This window comes from Nerophis ophidion, linkage group LG02 (assembly GCF_033978795.1).
Source record: "Nerophis ophidion isolate RoL-2023_Sa linkage group LG02, RoL_Noph_v1.0, whole genome shotgun sequence".
NCBI classification, from domain to species: Eukaryota; Metazoa; Chordata; class Actinopteri; order Syngnathiformes; family Syngnathidae; genus Nerophis; species Nerophis ophidion.
In genome coordinates this window covers 35,175,479-35,188,521 of record NC_084612.1, presented here as the reverse complement: position 1 = coordinate 35,188,521, position 13,043 = coordinate 35,175,479, and the positions used below count along the sequence as shown (strand labels likewise).

The 13,043-nt window shown below is 39.6% G+C and overlaps 1 protein-coding gene across 4 annotated transcripts in view; it reads left to right on the top strand.

Moving 5' to 3' along the window:
- The window catches only part of dhx38 (DEAH (Asp-Glu-Ala-His) box polypeptide 38), a 47,256-nt gene extending 38,001 nt beyond the window's left edge, over nt 1-9,255 (top strand). For all 4 annotated transcript variants that reach the window (XM_061882509.1, XM_061882517.1, XM_061882503.1 and 1 more), the window contains exons 21-27: nt 797-951; nt 1,388-1,543; nt 1,885-2,019; nt 2,314-2,439; nt 4,454-4,549; nt 5,061-5,179; nt 8,414-9,255. In XM_061882509.1, the coding sequence (XP_061738493.1) occupies nt 797-951; nt 1,388-1,543; nt 1,885-2,019; nt 2,314-2,439; nt 4,454-4,549; nt 5,061-5,179; nt 8,414-8,495 (869 nt within the window). In that variant the 3' untranslated portion in view covers nt 8,496-9,255. The remainder of the gene's footprint in view (nt 1-796; nt 952-1,387; nt 1,544-1,884; nt 2,020-2,313; nt 2,440-4,453; nt 4,550-5,060; nt 5,180-8,413) is intronic.
- The last annotated feature ends 3,788 nt before the right edge of the window (nt 9,256-13,043 follow it).

The following is a 13,043-nucleotide window of genomic DNA, read 5'->3' as shown; positions in this document are numbered from 1 at the left end:
TAAAGATTTGTCTCCAACATAACAATCATCTCATGCCATCCTTAAGTGATTGGTTTCTGTAAATTATTTATTATGATATTTCAAACACCATGTGTTTGAATTTCAATTTGACTTGGTGAAGTATGCTGAACTAGTACCGTTAATGATTATTCTTTAGCTCCCTAGTATGTTTTTCAATCATGACTGTTCTTTGCTTTAATGTCTTTTATTATTTCTTCCTCATTGCTGCTTCAAAGCCCTTACCGCTTGTCACTGACTTGTCTGGTACAAACATAGTCTGCAAGCAAGCCTGGATGAGCTAGTTGAAGGTTTAGTCATTGGAGTAATTGCCTGGTAACTGATCCCGTGTTTGATTCGACTGCTCTGGCCTCATTTCTGTCTCATCCTTAGCCAGATTCCAAGGGATTTAGGGATTTGTGGATAAGGAGGTACTTTTGATGATTCCCTGTATGGTGTGTTAACAGCAGATTATTGCTGATTAAGCCTTACCTGCCCCAACTCCACAGCTCTGCTTCCCTGCTTCTCTGTGTAAGCTTCTCAGACATCGTTGTCAAATCATTCAAATCAGAACAGGCAACGTTTCTTTTCTTTAATCTCACTCCGTTTTCTAGTTGCGAGTATTCTGCAGTGTTAGCTCATCCCCCTCTTGTATGCTAAGAAATAAGTCTGATTATTCTGTTTTCCAATGTTTAACATGCTTTTGATGGAAAACGGTCTTCAAAAATGGTCTTGTCCCATGTTCACATGTCATAAACTTAATCATTCTGGAAGTGTGACTTCATGACTATGCACTCAGGTTCATTGACACCAACCGGCCGTATGATGGTGGAGTTCCCCCTCGACCCGGCCCTGTCCAAGATGCTGATTGTGTCCTGCGATATGGGCTGCAGCGCTGACATCCTCATCATTGTTTCAATGCTGTCTGTGCCAGCAATCTTTTACAGACCTAAGGTTTGAAACTGCAGTTTTTTGTTGTTTAATAGTTCTCCTGTTGCATGTAAACTTAGTCCAAAAGTGGCATCATTGGACAGAAAAAAAAATATGTAGCAGTAATTGTCTCAAAGTGGTTGTCCAATCCGATTCCACTGTCATTCCATACGCTTCTTACAGCCACTAGAAGGCTTATTTGCATAGTACAGTATCTGGGGACTCTTATAAGTCCTGATCGATCAACCAGCATTTCTCTCTGTAACCACTCAACACCTATTAAGTTGTAGTTTTCATTACACCTCATTTAGTAGTTGTTAAACCCTTTTTCAGTTTTAAATGATAGTCTGCAGTGGATGTTTGTAAAATAATTTGTATTTTCTTTAGTAATATGTAAAGTTAATCTAAAACAGCTTACTACTATACCTATAGCTTGTATGTGCGTTTGTGGCATATGTAGGGCCGTGAGGAGGAGAGCGACCAGGTCAGAGAAAAGTTCTCCGTGCCAGAGAGTGACCACCTGACATACCTCAACGTCTACATGCAGTGGAAAAACAACAATTATTCCAGCATCTGGTGCAACGATCATTTTATTCACACCAAGGCTATGCGAAAGGTTAGACTCCCACTTATGTGACAATGAAGGCACACTGACCTCACACACAAACACTCTGTTCAGCTTCACAACAAATATTTTTCCTTTCTGTAACACAGTACAGTGTGTGATGACATTAAGAAGCCGATCTGAATGTAGAAAATTAATTCTGTAAAGATTTTGCTATGCTCATTTTTCAAATACAGTTTTGCAGCAACCAGAATAATTGTGTAAAATAATTAAAATATAAAATGCAGAGAAAATGTTTATAAGGTGTTAACATTTCCAAGAGACACCTTCTCTTGATTACTGTGAGTACATTATAGGAACATTGAATTATCATATATGTGGTATTGTGACAGGTACGTGAAGTGCGCTCCCAGTTAAAAGACATCATGGTACAGCAGAGGATGAACCTGATATCCTGTGGTTCAGACTGGGACATCATCAGGAAATGTATCTGTGCTGCTTACTTCCACCAAGCTGCCAAGCTCAAGGTACTTTAGTTCTTTCTCATCACGTGCGACAGCTTTAATTTTGCCAAATTTACAGCAACCATGATTACATAGTGTTGTTAAAATGACAAACCATAATTCACAAGTTGACTTACAATATGACTCATGATCAGTTGACTTTTACTTTCTACTTAGATTTATGGCAGAAAGACAAATAAATTCCACTTTACCTTTGATGAAATAGCAAATACACTTCATATCTACTCTTCCTGTTTTTTTTTGTTTGAGAAATATGCACATTATTTCCTCTAATCTATAGAATGTCTTACCTCCTAGGGCATTGGTGAATATGTCAATGTGAGGACTGGCATGCCATGTCACCTTCACCCAACCAGCTCCCTGTTTGGTATGGGATACACACCCGACTACATCATCTACCACGAGCTTGTGATGACCACCAAGGTGAAACCTCTCATCTCATACTGAACTCCACAATTTATAGAACTACTTGACCTGTGATGATTCTAATCTGATTTTAACACACTTCTTTCTGGTCTAAAAAATATGTAATGTATATGCTTTGGTGTAAATTTTGCCCGCGTCATATTTCTTTTTCCACGTACGTCTGTCCTTTTTAGATGGAAATGAATGCCTACGCGACGCCCTGTACACTGTTGAAATATATCTTGAAAACAATAATCACTACTATGGATGTAATAGTAAACGGTATAGTGATAAACCGCTGTAAAATTCCAGACGGTTAGTAATATGGTTATAATTTTTAATAACCGAAAAAAATTAATTTATTAATGCATTTTGAGCAACACTGATTGAAACAGAGTTGCAGCAGCGAATGTGCATTCGCGCCATTTGGCTTTACAAAACATGGCAGCAACTCCATGGACCTTGCTCCTGACATTTTCCCTTCCAGTAAACGATGCCAATCGCTTTTTTTTCACTCCACTTCACTCTTCATTTCCGTGGAGTCTCAGCGTGCGTTTAAGAGCACACTGCTGGTATTAGATGGCGACAGGTGTGGACAATATCGGAGACGGACAAATTTGTCCCACACAAAAAATATACAGCAGAGGAGAAAAATATTTGATGTTGCTATCATTTTCTCAACACACCGTCGTTCACTCAGCTGCTGCGACTGAGAGTTTCCATGCAGCAGGCGGGGAACGTTGCCACAACTTGTTTATAAAGTCTTGCCGTTGTTTACTAGGATGGTCACTCGTACTTTATTTAACTTCTAACTTTGTCAGTGTTACAAAAACATCAATACGAGCTAAAATGTTTTGATCTCATAGTATTGAACCCAGGCTGTGAAGTGTCAACACAATGTATTGTCAGGCACAGAGATTGTGTATTACATGTCTGGGGTATAACTCCTGTTTATTTTTGTTGGCTAAAGTTTCACATTGAATATTTAAGTTTAATCCATGTTTTATATTGTTTTCAAAACGTAAACACCATGTTTTTTACATTACCTGTATTGTTTTTTTCATTCTACAAAGTTATTACTTTAAAAACCATTCATATGACATAGCATTTTGTTAATGTTTTATGATGTATAGACTCCAGCACAAGTGGTAGAAAATGGATGGATCGATAGTTAATTCGTATCCGACATATTTCTGCTCAAACACTTAATGGATCTTTCCCAATACAGCATGTACATATACAAAATTCTTACATTTTTTTTTATTTATTTCTTATGTCCATAAGGTGCTAGTTCGCGCAATTCTCACATTTATTTTTATTTATTTGTTATTATTTTGTTTCTGCTGTATTACTATAATGCCAACATATTCGGTTTTTACTTGAGGTACATGAAACAGTGTTGACAATGTTTCTTCTTCTTAAGAAATCATCTTAATTGTGTTGATAGGGATAAGCGGTAGACAATAGATGGATGGATGTGTGTTTGTTAAAATATTTCAGTTTAAGTATTACATTTTAAAATACCACAATAATAATGGTAACCCTAATAATTTTTTGTCACAGTTTAAATGACAAGACATTTTCACATGTGACATCCCTAATCACAACTAGACATTTTCGAAAATAAACTTCATAGCATGTATCACTGCATGTTAATATTGCAGTTGTTGTGTGGATGCCACGGTTAGATATTCTTAATACCTAAGCCATGTATGCAACCGACAGTCTCAGCAAAGTGGAGAGAGCAGAGATAGGAGGAAGCAGTTAGAGAGTATGTACTAGAATGCCCACACCTGTCACATTGTGATGTCACAAATTGTCCACTGTTAAAAAAATACTGAAAAACAGCATTCAAAGGCATCCAAAACTGCTTGCAGCCTCATGTCCATACGCATGAACCTTATAATTTGATGTTGGCATTGTTTAACACCAGTATCCACCATTCTAACAACATTGGTAAATCAGAAAATAATCATAGTTCACCTCTAACATTTTCTGTATGGGTTTTCAACTCTTGCGATTTGTCTTGTAGGAGTACATGCAGTGTGTGACTGCAGTGGATGGAGAGTGGCTGGCAGAGCTTGGACCAATGTTTTATAGCGTCAAACAAGCCGGAAGAAGCAGACAAGTAAGGCCATTCAAACAGTTTCAGTGCTAGTTGTATTTCTAGTCTATGTTTCTGAATTATGTTATTCTTTATAGCTCTTGCTTTCATATTTGTGCATTAGTTTGGATATAAGTATTGGTGTTCTAATTAACTAAAATCAATCAATCAGGACTTAGTTCCTCCTCAGTTTTATCTCTTTACCACGGAAAATAACACATTATCCTTTCAACTTTGTGGGAACAGTTAGGAGAAGGCCTTTTTCTGTTCCCAGTGCAGAAAGAGTGGTCCACAATGGTAGGGCTTGCAGAAGTTTGATGTTGGAGAACAAGAGAGCCTGACCATAACCGCATCAAAAACCTTTTGTGATTAACAACAGAAGTTGTGAGCCGGCAGGCCTTCTCTGACACAGGGGAAACCAATTCTGTATCATCTTCCATTGACTAGTTTTAAAGTTATCAAGAGTTGATTCGGCTTGCTATCATTATGTTACCTATTGTTTCTTTTATAATTTCTTCTTGTGTACCACCTCCAGGAAAACCGTCGACGTGCCAAGGAGGAGATAACCAACATGGAAGAAGAGATGTTGCTGGCTCAGGAGCAACTACGAAGCCGCCGAGATGAACAGGAGAGGAAGAACATTGGGACTGTTAAGTAAGTCAGCGACCATTACACTGACGCTCTTCCTCAACAATAGTTCCGTATAACCCCCCCCCCATTCTTTGTGTGCGGTTGAGATAGATGGAACCGTTTCATTTAGCCACCTCGCCCTCCAGTCCGTATTCAGCCTCTTTTCTCCTCTAACTCTCTCACTCTTCATGATGAGCTTTTCTCACCTCTGGTCCCCGAAGACGAGACAAAAAGAAATAATATTGACTCCTGGCTGACCCCCATTACTGCAGCAATTTAAATTGGGACCTAGCAAAGCGCAGAAAAGCAGGGGAACCTTCATTTTCAAATTAGAGCAAAAAATTAATTTCACACCCATTCCTGGGCTTTACAGAGAGAAATACGGTTTTAAAGAGAGATTTAAAAATAATTTTATTGTTAATTAACAAGGTAGTTTATCTGCATTGATGTAACCACATTTCAGTGGAAAATAATCACACTAGAGGAAAGGGATTAAGAATTAGATGTAGGTAGGAGGTAGGATGTGTGATAATGACTGTGGTGGGATCTCCTGGGTCTCACCAGCCCAGAGTAAATGTGACTAGCGTGTATTATTATTTTTTACCACTTCCTAATACTTTGTACGCCTTCATAATATGGCCGCTCCTCACCTGTCAGCTGCTACTCACATGTCAGCTGCTACTCACATCACATTAATGATATGAAGTAGTCTGTTCTTGTTGTGTGTGTCATCCGAATTGAAAGGTTAGGTTCTTTAGTAACACGGGACACTTTAAAGTGCAGCTGCAAGCAACTACATCAACCTCCAATTTTCTTTTATGCTCACATCTCAGTATAATCATCCATTCACAAATACAGTTTATCCTTAATAGGATCAAGTTATGATTTTTTTTTTTTTTTACATTTAAAAGACTTGGTTGTGGTGTTTTTTTTTTTTTTTTTAAACTTTTACATGAATCATGTTTTACAGACCATCTTTTTGACAGTCTCTTCAGGGTGCGCCATTTTGTGGGTGGTTTTACCTACTTGCCTCCACTACGACTTCTTTTTCTCTTCAGCCAAGTTTTTTTTAATGCTTCCATAGTGAGTCCACTGATAGATTTAGTTAGAACTATATGCTACTTTGTATTAGAAATGGCAACAGCAAAGGATGCATGTGCATGTATGAGACAGTCTGCCCCACAACAAGAGGAAAAGAAAAAGAAGGAACTTATTGACTACAGCCTCGGACTACAATGGCAGACTGGCGCAAAGCACTTTGGGTAAATTTCTACCATATATGGAGAGATCCTTTGACGTCATAATTGGGAGAAAAACGTCACAAATTGAAGCAAATTCCAAACGGCTCATTGTCTCTGCCATGGTTTGAATTAGAATTTTCAAGACCTATGCAGATCCTAAATACACGAAAAAAGGCATCAATAAGTAAGAAAAGTTGGTTTTGAATAAACGGTCCCCTTAAAACAAAATGTTTTTTGCTGGCTGCAGTAATCGGTGTATATTTATGGTAGATGGTTATACACTTTCTAGTTTCTTCCAGTCAAACAATCATATATTAAGGTCAATCCATTAAACCAAAATATTGTCTGACTAGAATAAACTGAGAAGTATATTTAACAAGAATAATTAACAAACATTTTTTGAGCTACTGACACATGTATTTATTTGGAAATTGTGTGAAAAGCACAATGTAAAGTTTTTCCAACCATATCAACTCAATAAGCACATGCCTCAAACAAAGAAAATTAGGAAGTGTATAGCATGACATCAGAGAAAGCAGGCTGAAGATGCAGTCAATGCAGTTTCACATTTTCCTGTAGGTGGTGATATAGCATGCACCGTAAATGCATTACAAGGTTGTCCAATACAAACCAATACAAATCTTCACTTTAAAAACATATTTTCTTTTTTTTATCCTTAAACTACAACAAGTTATTTTATAGGACACTTGCGTTTACAATTAAAGGAGAAACACCTTTTTACTTTTCTCTTTACCACCTAGACCTTAACTTTTTTTTTAGGTCAGCATATTTGATTACATAGAAAAGTGTTATATAATTAATAATTATGCCATGTCTGCTAGCTTTCATTGATTTCTGCAATCATTGGTAAGAAAAAACAATCCTTGATTCACAGTTAAATGTTATAATTTAATTTGATCAGGCTTTCTCCGCTGCTGCCCCTCGACTGGAATGCCTTCCCTGACCACCTGAGACACACTACAGCTGCTTTCAAACAAAACTTAAAAATCTATCTTTTAAAAATGTTTTGGTATATAATCAGTAGGGCTACGAATCTTTGGGTGTCCCACGATTTGATTCAATATCGATTCTTGGGGTCACGATTCGATTCAAAATCGATTTTTTTTCAATTCAACACTATTCTCTATTCAAAAACAATTTTTTCCTGATTTAAAAGGATTCTCTATTCATTCAATACATAGGATTTCAGCAGGATCTACCCCAGTCTGCTGACATGCAAGCAGAGTAGTAGATTTTTGTAAAAAGCTTTTAGATTTGTAAAGGACCATGTTTTATCAACTGATTGCAATATTGTAAATTAGTTTTAACTATTAAACGAACCAAAAATATGACTTATTTAATGTTTGTGAAAATATTGGACACAGTGTGTTGAGATGCGATGCAAGTGTAAGCCACTGTGACACTATTGTTTTCTTTTTTAATTTTTATAAATGTCTAATGATAATGTTAATGAGGGATTTTTAATCACTGCTATGCTGAAAATTATAAATAATATTGATACTGTTGTTGATAATATTCATTTTTGTTTCACTACTTTTGGTTTGTTCTGTGTCGTGTTTGGGTCTCCTCTCGATTGCTCTGTGCTGCCAGCTTTTTTACAACTTTATTATGCCCTAACTTCCAGTAAAATATGCCCTTGCTCTTAAAGAAGATGTATTTGAGCAGGAAAAAAACAGTTTTGCTTCATATATATGTGTATACTTACTACAGTACGGTAGGTACCCTGAGAACATGCACATATGTGTTGGTGCACGCGGTTGTCAAGCTGCTGCGGTTTAAAATGATCGATGATCCTCTCAAGAGGCTTCATCTTCTTATTCTTTCACTCTCATCACTCCTTGATGCCATCAGGCTCTCGTGTCTTACTCTGGCCAGTCTTTCAGTCATGCTGTCTTCTTTTCTTATCCTCCTCACATCTCCTGCTTATTAGCATAGCTCTGTGTGCGTATGCAAAAACAAGGAGTAAACACTTCCATTCAAAGCTTTTCTGTTTCAGGTCTGTGAGAATCTGCACACCGGGAAGACGAGAAGAGGCCCCCATGACACCTCGACGCACTCCTTCCCGCTTTGGACTGTAAAGCACCTTCCACAGGTCTTCCCGACTCGCAATCGGAGGAGCAAGCACAGTGCATACATGTGTAGTTTTAACTGCAGTGCATGTACAGGCCACTAGGGAGGGAACTTGTATAAGACAAGGCCAGCTCCTTCAGCGATTGTACAATGACGGAACTGTACATTAATATTGGTTATAATATTAAACTGACACATAGGTCTTTTTTAAAATATGCCCTTGTAAGTACAAGAGGAAAAATTTAAATTTGTCCATTTGTCAGAAGATCTGAACCAGTTTTCATATTGGTCATCTTTGGGAGTCCTTGTATTTACCAGCTGCAACATCCTGTGTTGTTGTCACCGCAGCACCATCGAGAGCTGCTCCACACGCTCAAGCACTGTTCTTTTTGTACTTGTGTACAAACGTGGTTGCTCTCTCCACATCTGTCGCCATACTCTGTGCTGCACACAGTTACCTTTGCCTCATCTGTGTGCAATGTGGAGTTGCTCAGCTTTGCACCGTCGCCACAGCACAATAAACAGAAACACTTTTATTTTCACGCCCAAGAGTAGTATCAGTTGTTTGTGTGCGTGAACGCTTCTGTTGATGAATAATGAATCACGTGCTACCCCCCAAACTGAACTCCATATAAACTGGTCTGGCCTACAGCTCTGTGAAGGTCATATTCCGTTTTTTCTGACTTATAGGGGTAATATTGACTGAATGTTCCTGCAACAATTTTTGTAAAATGGAAAAAATAAATGTCAGCTATTTGTTTTTGTAAACCAAGCAAACATTGTCTTTTATGTGCATTGAAAGCATCTCACGTAATGATGTTTAAATTATGCATGAGTGAGGCTCAGATGGTAGTGCAGCTGGCCAGAAACTTGAAGGTTCCTGGTTCAAATCAAGCTTCCACCAGCCATCATAGTCGCTGTCGTGTCCTTGGCCAAGACACTTCACTCACCTTGCTCCCAGTGCCACCGACACTGGTGTACATGTAGCTTGAATGTAAGTAATGAGTTTTTCAGTGTAAAGCGCTTTGAGTCACTTGAAAAAAATCAGAATCAGAAATACTTTAATAATCACTGAGGGGAAATTAAGATTTTCAGAACGATCCCATTCAAAAGCAGACAAACATTACACGGAGACAACAGTATAGCTGACAGGTCTGCCTGCTTCTGGTGCTCCTTTAAAAACGGTGAGAAACAGGTAAATGCTGGGGAGGAGGAGGAGGAGGAAAAATAATCAGTCTAAGCCTGGGCCACTGAAGAGGGGGTCCAGACTGAGGCCAAGGAAGAAAAACCTCATAGCCATAGCACACAAACTTGTGTGTAAGAGGGAAACATCAAAGGACATTAAAAGAGAAGAGCTAATGCAACTGGCCACTTCTAGACACAGCCACAAAAGTAAAACAACAAAACAAAAACATACACACTGTTGTGCCCTCTGCTGTGTTCCACGCCATCGTCTGCTGGGGTGGGAGGTGCAAAGCCGGAGACAGGAGCAGACCCAACAAAGCAACCCTCGGCCGCCCATCAACTCTCGGACAGTGTCCTGTCCGCATGGATGAGAGAGGATATGTCCAAGGAGACCGAGGTGTCCGATACCTGCTCATTCAGCCAATACACTGAAGATTGTCCCGGTGCTCAGCGGCAGCTCCTCAGCCCTCTCTTTATCTGCATCTTCTCCAGTCTCTCCAAACGGACTCTGGTGTGGCAGAGACCCACCAACCATTGATACTGGTCTCCATGGCAAAAAGGCTTATCCAGAAGTTCACAAAAAGCACAGCAGAAGTCAAAAAAGTGACATAGTCCCAAAGGGTCCCAAACCAAAAGGCAAAAAATAAAATAAAAAGCACTATTTTATAAATTGAATTCACTTATTTGTCCAAATATATTATTGTTGTTTTAAATGTTTTTAAAAAAAACGATGGAACGGGTTAGTGCATCTGCCTCACAGTATGAAGGTCCCGGGTTCGATCTCTTTGTTCGGGGTCTTTCTGTGTGAAGTTTGCATATTCTCCCCGTGACTGTGCGGGTTCCTTCCGGGCACCCCGACTTCCTCCCACTTCCAAAGACATGCACCTGGGGATAGGTTGATTGGCAACACTAAATTGGCCCTAGTGTGTGAATGTGAGTGTGTATGTTGTCTGTCTATCTGTGTTGGCCCTGCGATGAGGTGGCGATTTGTCCAGGGTGTACACCGCCTTCTGCCCGAATGCAGCAGAGAAAGGCTCCAGCACCCGCCGCCACCCCGAACGGGACAAGCGGTAGGAAAATGGATGGATGGAAGTTTTAGCCAACATACTAATGTCATGACACACCACAAAATAAAGGCAGTACTTTTGAATGACAGCACAGGTTAATTGTTTACTTCCTGTCATCATACAGTGGGGGGCAAAAAAGTATTTAGTCATCCACCGAATGTGCAAGTTCTCCCACTTAAAATGATGACTGAGGTCTGTAATTTTCATCATAGGTACACTTCAACTGTGAGAAACAGAATGTGAAAAAAATCCAGGAATTCACATTGTAGGAATTTTAAAGAATTTATTTGTAAATTATGGTGGAAAATAAGTATTTGGTTACTTCAAACAAGGAAGATCTCTGGCTCTCACAGACCTGTAAATTCTTCTGTAAGCTCTTCTGTCCTCCACTCGTTACCTGTATTAATGGCACCTGTTTGAACTCGTTATCTGTATAAAAGACACCTGTCCATAGCCTCAAACAGTCAGACTCCAAACTCCACTATGGCCAAGACCAAAGAACTGTCAAAGGAAACCAGGAAAATAATTGTAGACCTGCACCAGACTGGGGAGAGTGAATCTACAATAGCCAAGCAGCTTGGTGTGAAAAAATCAACTGTGGGAGCAATTATCAGCAAATGGAAGTCATACAAGACCACTGATAATCTCCCTCGATCTGGGGATCCACGCAAGATCTCATCCTGTGGGGTCAAAATGATCATGAGAACGGTGAGCAAAAATCCCAGAACCAAACGGGTGGACCTGTTGAATGACCTGCAGAGAACTGGGACCAAAGTAACAAAGGTTACCATCAGTAACACACTACGCCGACAGGGAATCAAATCCTGCAGTGCCAGACGACACCCCTGCTTAAGCCAGTGCATGTCCAGGCCTGTCAGAAGTTTGCCAGAGATCACATGGATGATACAGCAGAGGATTGGGAGAATGTCATGTGGTCAGATAAAACCAAATTTGAACTTTTTTTTTGGTATAAACTCAACTCGTTGTGTTTGGAGGAAGAAGAATACTGAGTTGCATCCCAAGAACACCATACCTACTGTTTGGGACTGTTTTTATGCTAAGGGGACAGGACGACTGATCCGTGTTAAGGAAAGAATAATGGGGCCATGTATCGTGAGATTTTGAGCCAAAACCTCCTTCCATCAGTGAGAGCTTTGAAGATGAAACGTGGCTGGGTCTTCCAGCATGACAATGTTCTCAAACACACCGCCCGGGAAACGAAGGAGTGGCTCCGTAAGAAGCATTTGAAAGTTCTACAGTGGCCTAGCCAGTCTCCAGACCTCAACCCCATAGAAAATCTGTGGAGGGAGTTGAAAGTCTGTGTTGCTCGGCGACAGCCCCAAAACATCACAGGAATGGGCCAAAATACCAGCTACTGTGTGTGCAAACCTGGTAAAGACCTATAGTAATCGTTTGACCTCTGTTATTGCCAATAAAGGTCATATTACAAAGTATTGAGTTGAATTTTTGTTATTGACCAAATACTTATTTTCCACCATTATTTACAAATAAATTCTTCAAAATTCCCACATTGTGAATTCCTGGAGTTTTTTTCACATTCTGTCTCTCACAGTTGAAGTGTACCTATGATGAAAATTACAGACCTCTGTCATCATTTTAAGTGGGAGAACTTGCACAATTGCTGGCTGACTAAATACTTTTTTGTCCCACTGTACGTAGCTTGGATAAATACATAAACATGAAGTATTTTTCCATCACTTGACAGAGTGACATTGTTTATTACTCGTGGTTTAGTTTTATGTATGGCTTATACTTGTATAGCGCTTTTCTACCTTCAAAGTACTCAAAGTGTTTTGACACTATTTTCACATTCACCCATTCACCCTCATACTTGCCAACCATCCCAAATTTTTCGGGAGACTCTTGAATTTCAGTGCCTCTCCCAAAAATCTCCCGGGACAACCATTCTCCCAAATTTCTCCAGATTTCCAGCCGGACAACAAGGCACGCCCCCTCCAGGTCCACGTGGACCTGAGTGAGGACAGCCTTTTGTCACGTCCGCTTTTTCTCCATATAAACGGCGTGCTGGCCCAGTCACGTTATAACATCTACGGCTTTTGGAAAATGCACAACTGCACACATAACAAGAAGGAGACGAAGCAGAAAAACGAAAAAGAGACATGACGACGACGAGTAAGAAGAAGTATGCTTGCAAGTCATCACAGTGGGTGTTGAGCATGGTTAGAAAGATAGTGACAGAGAATAGAACGAGAATGGACAATTCAACACTAAACTCACTCTTTTCCTGCAAATCAAATGTCACAGATGCTGCCCATACCTATG